The sequence below is a fragment of the Lepidochelys kempii genome, chromosome 2, assembly GCF_965140265.1.
Source record: "Lepidochelys kempii isolate rLepKem1 chromosome 2, rLepKem1.hap2, whole genome shotgun sequence".
NCBI lineage: Eukaryota > Metazoa > Chordata > Testudines > Cheloniidae > Lepidochelys > Lepidochelys kempii.
In genome coordinates this window covers 47,286,775-47,305,025 of record NC_133257.1, presented here as the reverse complement: position 1 = coordinate 47,305,025, position 18,251 = coordinate 47,286,775, and the positions used below count along the sequence as shown (strand labels likewise).

The 18,251-nt window shown below is 42.9% G+C and overlaps 1 protein-coding gene across 1 annotated transcript; it reads right to left on the bottom strand.

Annotated features, from left to right (window-relative positions):
* Positions 1-836: 836 nt before the first annotated feature.
* LOC140905873 (uncharacterized) lies at positions 837-2,883 on the bottom strand. Its single transcript, XM_073329367.1, has 2 exons — positions 2,184-2,883; positions 837-1,596 (listed from the first exon to the last, which is right to left on the bottom strand). Exons 1-2 carry the CDS (start codon positions 2,764-2,766, stop codon positions 1,055-1,057), a joined length of 1,125 nt encoding a protein of 374 aa, XP_073185468.1. The 5' UTR covers positions 2,767-2,883; the 3' UTR covers positions 837-1,054.
* Between the last annotated feature and the right edge of the window lie 15,368 nt (positions 2,884-18,251).

The following is an 18,251-nucleotide window of genomic DNA, read 5'->3' as shown; positions in this document are numbered from 1 at the left end:
GTGGGGGCTGCTGTGATGCAAGTAGCTCACGCAATCAAAGATCTGCTGATATCAAGGGTAGTGACCCTGGGAAATGTGCAGGTCATAGTGGATGGCTTTGCTGCAATGGGATTCCCTAACTGTGGTGGGGCTATAGACGGAACCCATATCCCTATCTTGGCACCAGAGCACCAAGCCGGCGAGTACATAAACCGCAAGGGGTACTTTTCGATAGTGCTGCAAGCTCTTGTGGATCACAAGGGACATTTCACCAACATCAACGTGGGATGGCCGGGAAAGGTGCATGACGCTCGCATCTTCAGGAACTCTGGTCTGTTTCAAAAGCTGCAGGAAGGGACTTTCTTCCCAGACCAGAAAATAACTGTTGGGGATGTTGAAATGCCTATATGTATCCTTGGGGACCCAGCCTACCCCTTAATGCCATGGCTCATGAAGCCGTACACAGGCAGCCTGGACAGTGGTCAGGAGCTGTTCAACTACAGGCTGAGCAAGTGCAGAATGGTGGTAGAATGTGCATTTGGACGTTTAAAGGCGCGCTGGCGCAGTTTACTGACTCGCTTAGACCTCAGCGAAACCAATATTCCCACTGTTATTACTGCTTGCTGTGTGCTGCACAATATCTGTGAGAGTAAGGGGGAGACGTTTATGGCGGGGTGGGAGATTGAGGCAAATCGCCTGGCTCCTGGTTACGCGCAGCCAGACACCAGGGCGGTTAGAAGAGCTCAGGAGGGCGCGGTACGCATCAGAGAAGCTTTGAAAACCAGTTTCATGACTGGCCAGGCTACAGTGTGAAAGTTCTGTTTGTTTCTCCTTGATGAAACCCCCCGCCCCTTGGTTCACTCTACTTCCCTGTAAGCTAACCACCCTCCCCTCCTCCCTTTAATCACCGCTTGCAGAGGCAATAAAGTCATTGCTACTTCACAGTCATGCATTCGTTATTCATTCATCACACAAATAGGGAGATGACTACCAAGGTATCCCAGGAGGGGTGGTGGAGGAGGGAAGGAAAATGCTACACAGCACTTTAAGCACAGCACTTTAAAAGTTTACAACTTTAAAATTTATTGAATGACAGCCTTCTTTTTTTTGGGCAATCCTCTGTGGTGGAGTGGCTGGTTGGCCGGAGGCCCCCCCACCGCGTTCTTGGGCGTCTGGGTGTGGAGGCTATGGAACTTGGGGAGGAGGGCGGTTGGTTACAGAGGGGCAGCAGTGGCAGTCTGTGCTCCAGCTGCCTTTGCTGCAGCTCAACCATACACTGGAGCATTCTGGTTTGGTCCTGCAGCAGCCTCAGTATTGAATCCTGCCTCCTCTCATCACGCTGCCGCCACATTTGAGCTTCAGCCCTGTCTTCAGCCCGCCACTTACTCTCTTCAGCCCGCCACTTACTCTCTTCAGCCCTCCACCTCTCCTCCCGGTCATTTTGTGCTTTCCTGCACTCTGACATTATTTGCCTCCACGCATTCGTCTGTGCTCTGTCAGTGTGGGAGGACAGCATTAGCTCGGAGAACATTTCATCTCGAGTGCGTTTTTTTTTCTTTCTAAGCTTCACTAGCCTCTGGGAAGGAGAAGATCCTGTGATCATAGAAACACATCCAGCTGGTGGAGAAAAAAAAAGGGACAGCGGTATTTAAAAAGACACATTTTATAAAACAGTCGCTACACTCTTTCAGGGTAAACCTTGCTGTTAACATTACATACATAGCACATGTGCTTTCGTTACAAGGTCGCATTTTGCCTCCTCCCACCGCGTGACTACCCCCTCAACCTTCCCCCCTCCCTGTGGCTAACAGCGGGGAACATTTCTGTTCAGCCACAGGCAAACAGCCCAGCAGGAATGGGCTATACTGAGTGTCCCTGAAGAAAAGCACCCTATTTCAACCAGGTGACCATGAATTATATCTCACTCTCCTGAGGATAACACAGAGAGAGAAAGAACGGATTTTGGTTGAATGCCAGCAAACATACACTGCAATGCTTTGTTCTACAGTGATTCCCGAGTATGTGTTACTGGCCTGGAGTGATAAAGTGTCCTACCATGAAGGACGAAATAAGGCTGCCCTCCCCAGAAACCTTTTGCAAAGGCTTTAGGACTACATCTAGGAGAACCGCAAATGCCAGGGCAAAGTAATCCTTTCACATGCTTGCTTTTAAACCATGTATAGCATTTTAAAAGGTACACTCACCAGAGGTCCCTTCTCCGCCTGCTGGGTCCAGGAGGCAGCCTTGGGTGGGTTCGGGGGGTACTGGCTCCAGGTCTAGGGTGAGAAACAGTTCCTGGCTGTCGGGAAAACCGGTTTCTCCGCTTGCTTGCTGTGAGCTATCTACAACCTCCTCCTCCTCATCATCTTCTTCGTCCCCAAAACCTGCTTCCGTATTGCCTCCATCTCCATTGAAGGAGTCAAACAACACGGCTGGGGTAGTGGTGGCTGAACCCCCTAAAATGGCATGCAGCTCATCATAGAAGCGGCATGTTTGGGGCTCTGACCCAGAGCGGCTGTTCGCCTCTCTGGTTTTCTGGTAGGCTTGCCTCAGCTCCTTCAGTTTCACGCGGCACTGCTTCGGGTCCCTGTTATGGCCTCTGTCCTTCATGCCCTGGGAGATTTTCACAAAGGTTTTGGCATTTCGAAAACTGGAACGGAGTTCTGATAGCACGGATTCCTCTCCCCAAACAGCGATCAGATCCCGTACCTCCCGTTCGGTCCATGCTGGAGCTCTTTTGCGATTCTGGGACTCCATCATGGTCACCTGTGCTGATGAGCTCTGCATGGTCACCTGCAGCTTGCCACACTGGCCAAACAGGAAATGAGATTCAAAAGTTCGCGGTTCTTTTCCTGTCTACCTGGCCAGTGCATCTGAGTTGAGAGTGCTGTCCAGAGCGGTCAGAATGGAGCACTCTGGGATAGCTCCCGGAGGCCAATACCATCGAATTGTGTCCACAGTACCCCAAATTCGAGCTGGGAATGTCGATTTAAGCGCTAATCCACTTGTCAGGGGTGGAGTAAGGAAATCGATTTTAAGAGCCCTTTAAGTCGAAATAAAGGGCTTCACTGTGTGGACGGGTGCAGGTTTAAATCGATTTAACGCTGCTAAATTCGACCTAAAGTCCTAGTGTAGACCAGGGCCCAGTCTCTAAAGGTGGTATATTAACTCTGCTTTTGACCTTAAACCCTTTTTTGCCAAATCATCTTTCACTACCCCTAACTAATTTACAACCCTTCAGCAGCCCTTGCTGAAGCAGCACCAAACTTGAAAGATTACTGGCAGCTTCCCATAATGCTGCCCTTACTTCAAACCTCTCAAGCAGACTGAAGTGCCTCTTTTCCCTGGGAGGCATTCAGTCCCGATGGGCAGGGACCTTCTTCCCCTACCCATATACCAAGGAGGGTGGGCTCCTCAGCCACCCCCCATACCTCTGGGTTCCCTAACACTTCCTCCATTTCCTTTTTAATCTTATCCCAGGTTGACCCCTATACCTGGTATGGGCCCTGGTCCTCCCTTATCCATTTATCCAAAAAATCCTTTACCCTGGCTTGCCAGAACCCGCAACTACCATCACGAGAGTTCGCAATACCCCCTCCAAGCAGCTGCGCGGACTGTTGGGGAGGGGGACTTACAGGCTGCCACTCACCTATCCAATGCGATGCATCCGAGTCACGGCACCAAGATGTTAGGGGGCTTATTCCTTCACCCACTTACTTCCCTGGTCCTTCTCGCATGAACAGAGAGCAACAATACCCGAAGTCCAAAGGTGCAAACAATTCGATGTTTATTGGGGTGAACTTCCAGCAAGCATGATTCCAGTTTCCTTCCTTAGTATCCTCCTTCCCAGCTCTGACACCACAAAGCCTTACACCTGTGTCCCTGTTCCCATTCCTGCCCTTAGCCAAACATGATTCCAACTTCCTTACTCCCATTCCCTGTTCCCATTTCCCCCTTTAGCAAAACATGATTCCAATTTTCTTACCCCCATTCCCTGTTCCCATCTCCCCCTTTAGCAAAACATGATTCCAATTTTCTTACCCCCATTCCCTGTTCCCATCTCCCCCTTTAGCAAAACATGATTCCAATTTTCTTACCCCCATTCCCTGTTCCCATCTCACACACCCACATGCCCACCCCCACCCACACCCCGTCACTTCCTCATTGACTACAGATTATATAGTAAAACTTGAGTTCTGCTTAGCTATACCTTAACCAATCATTTTCCTGAAATTTAACTAACCAATCCTAACATATTGTAACATGATTATGTAACCAATTATATCCCACCACCTCAATTAGTTTACACCCAGCAAAATTAATTATACAGCAGACAGGAACAATCACAGAACCAGACAGAGATTATACAGACAAACAACAGCAAAGTGGGAACTATAATGACAAAACAATACAGAAGTGAGGATTTCACATCCCAGCTATTGATAAGTGAGTTCTTGCCAGACAGGATGCTATCAAACTAAGTTTCCTTTTACATTTTCTAGGCACTTCCCTTTCTCTGGAGGTGATAGGAATACAATTCTGTCCTGATAGTGCCTAACAGCCCAATAGCACCTTATTTCAATGTGACTAGTTTGGAATGTGAGGATGTGACCGTTCGCTTCCCAGCTTATGGCTGCCTCTGCTGCTTAGCCAAAGGCCTTAGCCTAAGAACAGGGCCTCAGACTGTCACAGTAAGAGAAGGCCCTTACACCAGCAGACAGTGATCTTGATTCTTTCTTTTATACCTCTATCACTAGCCAAGTGATAAGAATACACCTAAATTCTTAGAGTACAGGCCTTTGCAGACAGGCCTGAATATCTATATCCTAACAAGGTCATTGTAGCTATAGAAATGATTGTGGCTTCCACTGCAATTTTGCCAGCCAGCAGGCTAACAGCGGGAGGCAGCCAGAGCTGACAGTGGGAGGCTCTACTGGTGGTGGCTGGCAGCAGCCCCCAAACATTCCTCCATGCTCCCCAACAAGGGAGCATGTCCCACAGTTTGAAAACCTCTGCCCTAGGTGGAACCCCATGTTATTCTGCAGAGATGGTGGACAAACGTTGCCACCTTCCTCCCAACAGAACTATTTGAGGATAATCCCAGAAAAGAAACATTACAGAGTTTTTCTAACCTGCTTCAGTTTCCTCCAGTGGCTTTTCCTGCCAGAGGGATTGGTCACCCTTCCCTTTCTTAAATTCATTCCATTACCCTTAGCCATACTCACTCATAATTTCTCTCAATCTTTGGTGAATGCACTCTTCAGATGTTTGGACTGTTATGTCCCCTTCTCCCCATCCACTTTTGGGAACTCTTATCCCAGCTATGCAGAATTAGTCATTTAACCTTTCCTCATAAATCATTGCCTCCACACTCTTCATTTTTCATCCTCTCCTCAGAACTTCCTCTAATTTCTGGTAATGCGATGCCCAGAAAAGAATGCAATAGTCCTGATGTAGTCAAACCACAGGTGAATTCTAGAAAGGAACTTGACATTCATCTACTGCAACATGCCTTACTGGAATTTGAGTAGTCCAAAATAGTATTGGCCTAACTCTGTTGCCAAAACATACTCCAGAAAAGACTAATTGTCTGTCTGTTAGCACCCCTCCATTTTTGTTAGCAAAGAATATACTAGCTATAAAAGGGAAGAACAGGGGTCCAGCCTGGAGGGGAGATTAATGGATGGAAAGACCCACATAATGTTTGAGAGAGAGAGAGACTCAAGATGAAGCAACCTCCTTACCCCATACTACTTTGAAGAAGGATTGATAATGAAGATGGACATTACAGGCATGTCACAATAGGCATGCCGAGGGGGGTGGGGAAAGGGATGAGACCAGGAACCAGCACCTGCAGAGATTGGAGGCCTCAGAACAGGAATACACAGTATTTTGTTTTTGACAACATTAGAAAAGTCCTGATCTGAGGGATCGAAAGTAATGAAGGAGGAGGAGAAGATCTCATTAGGGAATAAAAAAGGTTGCAAAGAAGAGTTGTCATGGATTTGACGCATGAGAGAGGATAAGAGGAGAAGGAAGATTCCTTGGCCAGGGATGATGGAAGAAAGGGAAATTTATAGTGAAGGAAATCAACAAGGTGCCAGAATTTTCTCCATTGATGCTCAGCAGAGAGACAGCAATCACAGAGATAATGAAGGTGAGGAGTGGGCATAGGCTCGGGATTGGTTGGGCACGTAGAGCAGTGAATAAGAGGAGTATAGTGGTGAAGGACAAGAGACAGTAGCAGGGAGTGACCATGAAATCCAAAAAATGAAGGTGTCAGGAAAGACAGGAGGGGTTGATTGAGAGCAGCACAGAAGGCAAGGCTGGATTGAAAACTGCGGAAGCCAGGTACTTTGAGGATGGGGGCAGTCTACAAGTGTCATTATTTCTCCTTCAGCTTCTTATGCCCTTCGCCCACATCCACCTCATCCCCAACAGAGTCGTGGCTTTTTTAAAAAAAATAGATTACAAATTATAGTTTGGAGAATTAAGAACATTTCATTTCATTAGTGTGCCATTCGTGCCTCAAAGCCTCTTCCTTCCTTTTGCTAATTAAAACATCAAAGGTGATTCATAGGAAATAGTCCATTCATGGAGACAATGTATTTGATTCAGAGTTTAAAGATTCTTTTCTGCTCTTTCAGAGTTACTTTGTGTCTTTCCCATACTGCAAGGAGAGGAAGAAACTCTGGGTGTGTAAGCACATTCAACAGCCTTATGACCAACCAGACAGTGAGTTCCCCTTGCAAAATCTACAAGCGGAATAGGTGCTCCACTGAGAAGGGGGCACTGACCTGGAGGAAGATATTGAAAGAAAGACATCTTTCTTTCAAAACTGAAGAGTTGTGTGACCATCCCCTCCTTGTTTTGTGAGTGGCACTTCTTGTTTAGGCACTAGGAAATTAAATCTACTTAAACTTTTAAGGACAGATTCTCAGCTGTGTATCATGCAGCTGAGGAATCTGGGACCAGTTTGGCTGTATGCCACCTTTAGCCACCCCTCAGCCCCCTGAAACATTGATCTGAGGACTAGCCAGGACTGGTTGGACTTATGATGCAAATTCAGTCTCAGCTCAGAGTTGCTGGAAGTTGTGAGGAAAGGCAGAGGGAAGGAAAATATGAGTTGATGAGGGGGAAAGATTCAGCTACCATTGCAGTTAGCACCCCCCTATACCCCACCCACGCCCGCTGCATGTGCTCTCACTCTCTCGCCCTCTCGCTAACCTGGAAGGAGGAGAACTTTATCAAGATGCAGCCCACAAAGGTGCGTCTCTTTGCAATGCTTCGTGCAGAGATGGGAGCGGAGCACGATGTTTTGTTGTTTCACATGGAAGTCACGTGGCTATCCAGGAGGAAAGTGTTGCAATGTGTCTGTGAACTGAAAAATGAAGTTAGACTTTTTCTAATGGATTTGAATTTCAGCAACACAGACACACACTGTGATTCCCTACTGGTTTGTGCTTTTGGCTTACCTTGCTGATATTTGTGACAAACTGAATTCTCTAAATTCTCTAAATTGTTTCATTGCAAGGAGCAATGTGTCTATGCCCCAACTGTGGGGCCCTTTATACCTCTATCCCCCCAGTAACATGTATTCCATTTGTGTGATAGTCTGCCAAAGGAAGTATTGGAAGCCTCATTACATTGCTGGGGACATAGCCAAAATAGAGTGGACACATTATTTAAAGTACTGTAGAGGTCAAGCCTGCATTTGCAGGCAGATGGACCAGTTGACCTAGTGGGTCTTATCAAACTTATCAAATGTGGTGGGTATTTTTAAATATATGGAATTAATTCTGCAGATTTTGGCAAAAATTCCCAAGATTTCCAGTGGCCTATTCATAGGACTTTCCTTTCAGCCAAACTTTATATATGTAGCTCTATTTTGTATTGTTTTTATTTACAATTTATAATCCTATTCTCCCAGTGAAGATAAGTCAGATAAGAAAAGGCAAACTATTTTACCTCGTGTTTTTTATTTCAGGGCAGGGTGTTGTTAACTTGAACATTAAGCCTAAAGATTATGTTACCAAGTGCACAGCATGCTGGTTAAGTAGTGGACACAACATGTAATTAAGAATATTAGTTTAGATGTGGGTAAGTGTTGACCTGAAGAGCTCCACTTTGATTCCATACTTGTCAGGATAGTATCTATACTGCTACATATGGATGTGTGCAAGGCAGGATGCTCACATTTGGATTGTAGTTATGAGTGGGAAGAATCATAATTAGGGACAAACTTGTAATGGAAATAATATAGGTAAATCCAAAACCAACATGAGCAAAAGACTCTAGACAACAGATTAGCAATTATAGAATGGCAGCTATTCATAGATTCCTAGCAGTCAAGTAATAAGTTTTCGTGCAGTAAGATACTAAAGTAACAAATCACCGGCAGATGAACATTGGAATGGTGTCATTTAGTATTCCTTGGATGTCAGTGCCAGGGTCTACCATTCAAATACTTAAACATGCCTCATGGGGTGTAGAGCCCGGGCTCAGGCAAAGCCCAGATGTTTACACTGCAATTTTATAGCCTCACAGCCTGAGCCCTGTGAGCCTGAATCAGCTGACACCGTCCAGCCATGGGTGTCTGTGACATTCCCAGGGTACAATGTAGACTGAGGAATAGCTGTGTCACCTCAGCCCTCTTACGTGGGGTGCACTTTACACTGTTTTGCTGCTGTAGTCTACAGTCTGGATGGCTCACAAACAGCCTTCAGAAGTCACTCCCAGATATGTCTGTATATGAGATGCAGCCTGCCAGCTTCACTAGCCTGAATTACACTGCAGGGTGATGCCCAACACACTTTCATTCCCAGATTTGCCTCCAGAAATGTGTGTCCTGTACTGCCCAGACCACTCCTGGACAACACAAATTTGTACAGGTCAGTTATTTCATCAGTGGAAAAGATATGCATAGAACTTGTTACCTCAATGGAGTTTCCCCAGGCACTTCAATCTAGACATACTAAATTAAATAAAACAATAAAAAAAGTTAAAATACAAAGAGATTTTAAGTGAATGCAAGTCATGAGGAATAAAAAGTCAGAAATGGTTACCAGAAAAGTAAAGATACAAATGCAACTGATGATTAACTTTACAAACTATGTTAAATTAAAAGCAAGGCTTTCTCACCATGTTTCAGCATTTTTACTGACTGAAGTTCTTTCTGTCAGGATCCCTCCACCCGTCCAGCCTGCTTCCTTTGTCCATAAGGTGCCGTGAATCCACGAACGCTGACACTGGCCAGCCACGGATGTCTGTTAGATAGTAACAACTTTTGGTTACTGGGTTAGATTCATAATGACAACCTACACAAGAGGTGAAAGGTTCTATAACCTGTTACTAATTCTGTGAATCATCCAATATCTCCATATTTTTGTGTTTGGAAAGCATTTCAGTTTATTTTAAAGTATAAACAGATTTACTGCCAAATATCTAGTTGGCAGCTGATATCAAGAGGAGTGCCCCAGGGGTCAATCCTGGGGCCGGTTTTGTTCAACATCTTTATTAATGATCTGGATGATGGGATCGACTGCACCCTCAGCAAGTTTGTGGATAACACTAAACTGGGGGGAGAGGTAGATACACTGGAGGGCAGGGATAGGGTCCAGAGTGATGTAGACAAATTGGAGGATTGGGCCAAAAGAAATCTGATGAGGTTCAACATGGTCAAATGCAGAGTCCTGCACTTAGGATGGAAGAATCCTATACACTGCTACAGGCTGGGGACCAACTAGCTACGCAGCAGTTCTGCAGAAAAGGACCTGGGGATTGGAGTTCGTGAGAAGCTGGATATTAGTCAATAATGTGCACTTGCTGCCAGGAAGGCTAACAGCATATCCGGCTGCATTAGTAGGAGCATTGCCAGCAGATCGAGGGAAGTGATTATTTCCCTCTATTTGGCACTGTTGAGGCCACATCTGGAGTATTGCATCCAGTTTTGGGCCCCCCACCATAGGAAGGATATGGACAAATGGGAGAAAGTCCAGCGGGGGGAAACAAAAATGATTAGGGGCCTGGGGCACATGACTTATGAGGAGAGGCTGAGGGAATTAGGGTTGTTTAGTCTGCAGAAGAGAAGAGTGAGGGAGGATTTGATAGCAGCCTTCAACTACCTGAAGAGGGGTTCCAAAGAGGATGGAGCTCGGCTGTTCTCAGTGGTCTCAGGTGACAGAACAAGGAGCAATGGTCTCAAGTTGCAGTGGGGGCGGTCTAGGTTGGATATTAGGAAATACTATTTCACTAGGAGAGTGGTGAAGTACTGGAATGGTTACCTAGGGAGGTGGTGGAATCTCCTTCCTTAGAAGTTTTTAAGGCCTGGCTTGATAAAGCCCTGGCTGGGATGACTTAGTTGGTGTAGGTCCTGCTTTGAGCAGGGGGTTGGACTAGATGACCTCATGAGTCTCTTCCAACCCTAATCTTCTATGATTCTATGAATTCATGCTCAAAATAGAACTTCTACCTTAGCTAACATTTGGAAAAATGTTTTGTGAAATTAAGAATGGTCACTGATACAATTTAAGTTTTCAGGGAGTTAAATATTGCTTCAGCATTTGCAACTGAAATGTTGAAGAATTTAGCAAGTGCTTCATTTTAGTTGTCTGGATTATTACATTAAAAAAAGAGATTTTTTTCTCAATATTTAACACCAAACATTTTCAGTTTCTGGTTACCAAAAATGGGTAAAAAATTGTTTTGGTGCGGGTTTGCTTTCCAATGAGAACCCCAAAATTGTGGACAGAACCAGAATTTTTTCAAAGAAAACTTTCATTTGATCAAAAGTCCATTTTATTAAAATAAAAAAAACATAGAATAGCTTTAATCTCCTCCACTGCCAGCTCATTTGTGCAGTTTTTGAAAAATAAGTATCCAGAACACAGGGTATCTGTAATATTGGTATCATCACATTTTTGTGCTGTTGTAGCCTTAAATTACATATCTTCTTAAAGTTTTGTCATAAAGGACACAATTCTGTTCCCAGTGAAGTCCATGGAAAGGTTCCCATTGATTTCAGTGAGAGCTGGATCAGGCCCCATATAAGCACCAGAAGTGACATCAAACAGTTAAAAGTATGTGGCAAGAGGCGTTTTCCGTTGCAGATGGAGGCAAACAGCCATGATAAACACATTCACATTAGATATGAGTGTTTCACCGCTTGCAACTCTGTGAGAATACACAGCCTTTGAACACTCACAAATTAACACAGGGAACTGCAGAAGAATTCAGAAGAGCTGTGGTTTCTTATGACTCATATCTTAGAATGTCAATTAATCTTTTGCTGCTCTTGTTAGACAATATACATCCTTTCAAATGTTGCTATTCTGTTTTGTTTTCCTATATCAACTGAAGAAACGATACCAACAAAATACATTTGTCTGCTCACTTGATTTGGATGTTTTCTGTGTCATATCTGTTCCCACAGGCCTCCGCCATGTTCTGATACTAAACCCTCTGGGATATATTGAGGAAGACATCAGCAAAGGGATTTTTACAGAAAAATATCAGAAAGTAGGTCACTCATTAATGCTCTTCTTTGAAAAGTGAGTAGACGCTGGACTGGGAGAGAGAGAGGTCTATAGCACAGAAAATGTTGCAAGTCATTATACTGATTCACAACAGTGGACTCTGGGTGGGTGTGTTGAGTCAACAGTTTAGAGACTGCTGCCAGTAATTACATTCAATCTCGAGTGCAAGGGACATGATTTCTAGTTATACCTCATGTCTCATGGATTTCCAGTCAAACTGGTGACTCAGCTTCCCCCTCTCCTTCTTTTACAGGTCGTTTTTGCTATCTAAACAATAGATGGATATTGACAACATGTTACCATTTAAATACTGCGTCCTTATTTTAGCCAGCTCTAAAGATTCTGCAACTTCAAATGGACCTTTTAAGTTTGATGGTAATGACAGTGTTTTCAATCCCAGCAGCTCACCTCCTTGGTGTTTAAAATAGAAGATGGGTGAGCTTATTTGCTCCATGTATGTAGAAAAAACCTGAATCAGAAAAGAGACAGCATAAAGATAGCTTGGCCATGCAGCTCCGGTTTTCAACATTCATCTAACCAAAAAAGTTGCATGAGTGTATTGTTGGCAATCAAACCACAGAGATTCTGAAATGAGAAGAAATTAATTTTATTTTGTTTACAGTTCAATAAGTCTTGTACCCTGAACATTACAGAATAACCTGACAAGTGTGCCTTTGTCTATGGTATTAAATCTGATAATGTATGGATGCATATGGTGTCTTACTATGAATATCTATAATAATTCAGCAAAGGAAATGACTTCACTATATTCTAAAAACTGGTCATTGTACTCCAGAGCTTGTGAATGATAGAAAAGAACTTGTTACTGCTTTACTGACTGTAATATTTCCATTTAGATTACATTATGGGGTGTAAAAAGAAAAGGAGGGCTTGTGGCACCTTAGAGAATAACAAATTTATTTGAGCATAAGCTTTTGTGAGCTACAGCTCACTCTTTTTGTGGATACAGACTAATTTGGCTGCTACTCTGCAACTTGTCATTATAGGGTGTGAGCACTGCCACCTATTGGAAATAAGACCATAGGAGTTGCCATATCTGTTCAGACCAATGGTGTGTCTGATACAGTATCCTGTGTCCTGTAGGACAAAGGCATTACAAAAAAAAAAAACATTAAAATAAATAAAAGGATTTAAATGCTCATTAAACATACCCATTTTCCATGTGGAGTCTGGTAGGCCAACCCTTCCATAAGGCTGAATCAAGAGGAAGGCCCTGAGTCTGTTTAAACTCAGTCTTCGATATCAAAAGTATTGTTTTGTCTCCTTCTAGCCTCCTGAAAACAGGTAAAACCAGTCCCTCCTCTGATTCCCCAGGAGGTCAAGCTTCATAGGCTGGCTAGGCAGATGGGATTTTTCCAGTAACACCTCCTGGTGATTCTAGGTTCCACAAGAAACACTCCCTGCTCACACCCCATTGAGCCAGGAACACACACCTGTGCATCACCTGTATTGACACACAGGGCTGTGCACATTCTGCAGCTCAAACTGTCTGGCCCATCTCAATGGAATGGCACTGTGAGGTTTTCATGCTTTAAACATAAAATACAATATGATCCCAAAAGATATTGCACATGGCTGTGATATCTTTCAAGCACACTCTAGAGGACAGTGCAAGAATCCCCTTTAAGGACAATTATAAAATAACCTTCCCTTTGGGAAAGTTTCTTCCTAATCCCCTGTCAGTGGATGGTTTATGTTCTGATCCTTGAGGACATGTAGGCCTTATCATATATAAGCTGAAGTAATATAACTGCTCTTATTATCCATAAAATGACTGATTGCTTTTTTAAATCCTACTTAATTCTTGGCTTTCAGTATATCTTTTGGAAATGAGTTCCACAGATTACTTATAAGTTCTGTTAAAGAATATTTCTTTTGATCCGTTTTAAATCACTTGTCTTTGAGTTTCATTGATTTCCACTTATTTTTGTGTTAGGAGCAACGGTAAATTTAAAGCTGAACAATGTTTTTGAATAGTTCAGATTGTTCCTTCCAATGTACATTATCTTGCTTGTCAATAGTGAATTTTGTCTGCCAGGATACTGTCTTTCACACAGGTCTCCCTTATATTCATCATTCTCCTCTAGTCCTAACTAATCAAGACAATTCTGTCCTCTGCAAATGTTGTCATTTCACTTTATATTCCCTTTTCCAGATAATTTATTAAATACTGATCCCACTTGGGGCACCCCATTTTGATCAGATGATTTTGTTAGGGTAGGAAAGATGGTCTATTGGATAGGGCACTGAACTGAGACTTGAGACAAGAGGGTTCGATTTCTGGCTCAGCCATGGCCTTTCTTTGTGATCTTGGGCAAGTCACTTAAACTACTCTGTGCCTTAATTCCCCACCTGTAAATTGGGGATAACACTGCCCTATCTCAAAGGGGATATTGCAAGGGGAAAAATCTAATAATGGTTGTGAGGCACTAGGATGTTCTCATGCTGAGGGCCATATTTGTAGGTATAAAGTTATTATATAAGAAATCTCAGTATAATGAATACAATTAATGAATAAAAGCTACAAAACATTCTGCTTGATGAGATGGAATATTTTATATTAAAGCTTTAAAAAGGTTTCCTTATTAAATTTCTCAACGTCTTTCCTCGTGTGGCTAACCCCGTGTAAAGATAGATTGTTATCAAAATATATACCTTTAAAAACACCACAGGGTAACATTAATGTGTTCAGAAATGTAATTGTATATTCTTGCCTAAACCCTGTGCATTACTGTTTCTACCAGCCCCACCAGAAACATGAATCTCATCTATATTTAAACAGTTAGGGCCAAATATTGAGGCCCTTACTCAGAGCTTGATCATACTCACTTCATTCACATATAGAGGAGGCACTCCATACAGGTGGAACTCATGCTTCTATGTGAAAGGGCGGGCCACCAAGATCTACAGAAATACCCCCTTCTTCTCTATACTCCACAGAGGTCTCAGTTCATCAAAAGAACCACATGGAGTTGGGAGTAAACAGGCCAGAAGGGAAGAGAATGGGCCAAACTGGGGGAGTTTTTCTCCCTACCAATGCTGCTGAGGCATGTTACCTTTCCATGATCACTGTCTGTTGTACTGCTTCTTCACTAAGGGGGATTCCTAGGGCAGCCACTGATTGGGGAAGTCCTGACAACCAATGCAGCCAGGTTGGCAGGAAGTATTCAGATATGTATGGACAGATGCTAGGGACACAAAGTTCATGCAGAGACGCCATGATTACACCAACCCTCTGCAGGTCCCTTGCTACATGTGGGGATTGGGTGGGATGACAGCAAACCCAGCCTTCAACAATAGTGTGTGATTCCAGGAGAACTCCACAAAAGACATTGCGAAGATATTTCATTTCCTTTAGTGACATTCCTTAGGCTTTTATTAAGTTTTCCCCTTGTTCTTACTCAGATCTTCCTCCTAAAAGGGGAGTCTGCCCGAATAAAGGGTTGAATAAAAACCTACGGTCTTGATCCTTAGAGGAAAATAAGCCCAAGTAGTAGTGGTCATTGGATATATCTGCACAGTGAATGGGGAAAGAATCCTCCCCTAAAAGATACAGAGGGTAGTGTAGCCAGTATGCATGGGGTATGTGTGTCTAATGCAGTCTTGGCAACTCTTAGGAGTTTTTCACATGTCTCTCAATTTTGAATGTTGTTTTCTTAAAGCCCAGAACCTGGAGACAGGAGATTACATGAAAATGTCAGCTTTTATTTGTTTACTTTTTAAATGTAAGTTTCTAGTCTTCACAGTTGTGGAGAAAGCTTGAAAACATGACCCCTCAGGATCAAAAGCCAGAAGGCTTTTGAATCCAGAATTTATTGTTAAAAGAATCCAGAATTTATTGTTTTAAAATCTCATGATTTTTGAACAAGTGGGATTAGCATTCCTCAAATGGCTGGAGTAGATTCTGTGGCCCTAACAAACCTCAAATGCTGTGACAATACAGAAGGGTCAGAAGTGGATACTTCAGCCCCAAACCTTCCCTTTCCTTCCCCTACACCTAATCATCCCCTACATGCTGTTACACAGGCAGCCCTGAGGGAAATGTGTTCTATGTCTGGGTGTGCACACTGTGCTTGGCATCCCTTTGTGTCCCCTTGTGACAATCAGGGTCCAGACACCACAAGGGGAGAACAGGGGATCTGAATCCCAAAGAATAAGCAATTGAACCAACTGGTTGTATACAATGTTATTGTGTATAAAAATATGCCAGGTTGTACGGGGAGATCTTGGCAAACCAGTAAAGTGCCCAAACCACTACTGCTTATTGCTAAAAGTAGCCAAGCTATCAGGCTATAGGTGGGCCTATGTAGCAGCCTTAGCGTGACCAATTCAGGAGGGGAGCGGGTTTGGGTGCCACAGAAAGGGCAGCTTGACCCCATGTCCTTCCTGATGAGATCTCTGTTGAAATCGCTGAGATATGCATTTTAGGAAAACAGGAAGCTTGTCTATATGTGTCCTCAGGGATGTGTCTGTCAGTGCCTCAAGGCATGCAAAACCACATCTGGCTAATTGATGAACAGAAGGAAATTTCTTGCTTAACCTCTGACATTGTTTGCTTAACAAGTTTTCTTTGAGTGATGTGTTATTGTAATACTAATGAATAAATAAGGGAAGAAAGTTTGGGATAGTTGGACTCTCTCTCTGGACACATCTTGTGGTCCCCACCAGCAGAGGGAAGATTGGCCATCGAAAGACTGCCGCTATGCCACTCAAGAGCCATACCAACCTTCTGTAATTATTAAGGGTTGAAGGTGTTTTACTAACCTGTTGTGGATGTGTGTAAGTGCTTGAGGCCAAGTAAAGTTTAGCTTTAGTGAAAATACTTTTGTATTGTCCTGTTTGTGCCATTCATCTGTCGGTTGGATGGTCGTGTCTCCCTGCATTTATTTCCTAACACAACCTTGCACAGAGTAAAGTTACCAAGAGCTTTGGGTTGAAAGAACCCCAGGTAGCAAGGTGAGGTCTCTTATGAAAACTTGTATTGGTCTGAATTTGATGGTCATTATGAGATATGTATGCAAACTGGTTATGAATCTATGTATGTAGAATGGTATGCTTATGAGCGGTATTACAATTTTAAGTACACCTCATAGCAGGGAGGGGCTCCTCCCATGCCAGTTGTTTACATAAAACTAACTTCAAATACCCATCCATTTGAGTGGTCCCCAAAAGTCACATGTCATCCCACTCATTTGCGCATTCACACACGCATGCTGCTTCTCTTACTCGGAAGCGGTAAGCACAGGATCTCCTTAATGACTATACCTTTGTTTGAATAGAGATGTCTCAATCTGCGAAATACCTATCCAGGTTCAGATTTCAGACATCCCAAAGTGCCTGGTTGTTCTTATCCAGGGTTTTGATTTGGATCCCTCTCTACTTTTGATATACAATAATGAAAGGGAATTTGGTAAAGAAATAAACCTTTAAATTCAACCAAACAGGTGCTGTAAAGTGTGCTTTTCTTAATGTATACAATACTTTACTATACTAGGACAGTGTACTTCAGCTTTGCTGTTAAACATAACTGTTTACATTTAATAAGATCTGTAGGGCATGTTAAGTCCTAATTAAATCCTGTGTGATGAAAATTAGCCATCATAGATTGTGTAGATACCTTTCAAATAGCTCTTATGTTCAACCCCAATAAGCACATTTTAATATTTAATTATTCATTTAACAGGCAGTAACTGTCTTATTAGTTTTAAATTAAATATGTATCTGGGAACCTTCCCAGTGGTGCTTAGATTTTACAAGCCCTTTTAAAGACACTAATGTTCACCGCTTTTGGGGAACAGACTCCAGAGTCTCATGCACAGCATGGGCAAAGTTTCCATACAGCTCAATTGTTCCTCTCCAGGCTACATATCTGTGTCCAAGAAAGCATGTCTACAAGCCTGTGCACTCATAAAAATCATTACTCTTGGGCAGGGGCTTTTGTTAGAAGGGAAACATCCATGTCTGGGATTTAACTGTTAAGGTCCTATATGCACAGTGACATTTTTACTAGAGCTGGTTGGGAATTTTTCAACAAAACTTTTGTGGGGGGAGGGGTCAGAAAATGCCAATTCATCCAAACCAGAGATGTTCACAGGAAAGATTCAGTGTCAATAAATTTCCCATTTTAAAAAAAAATGGAAAAAAAAGTTTCAGTATTCTTGAAGTGTTTCATTTCTACATTTTTCTACAGAAATACGTTCATTTTTTGGTTCAAAATGATTTTTTTTGTTTACAAATGTAGTTTATAGTAAAAAAGTAAAAATAATTTTAAAAAGATCTAAATTGAAAAGAAACATTTTGCAATTACTGAAACTAAATGTTTTGATTGACCTAATCCTTTTTTGTTTTTTTCTGGATTTTCACTTCGCGAATACTTTTGAGACTTCAACTTCCCATTCCAATTCACGCTAGGAAAAAATGTGAAAAAATCTCAAATTCTTGTGAGATAGAAAACTGTTACTCAATCAGCTCTAGTTTTTACCTCTTTCTGAGGTAAACAATTTGGCTAACAATTTCCATCAATGACAGTCAGAGGAGAGTAATTCTTAGCCCTTATGTGTCACTTCATTGGCCAGATCCTGGCCCATGCTAAGAGCTCTTGGAGTTGTTCCAGTGTATCTGAAGGGTCATGTTCATAAAGCTTTCCTAAATAAGCCTCAGAGAGGAGCTGGGAATCTCTATACCAGTCCTTCCTAATGCTCTTTCCCCACCAACACA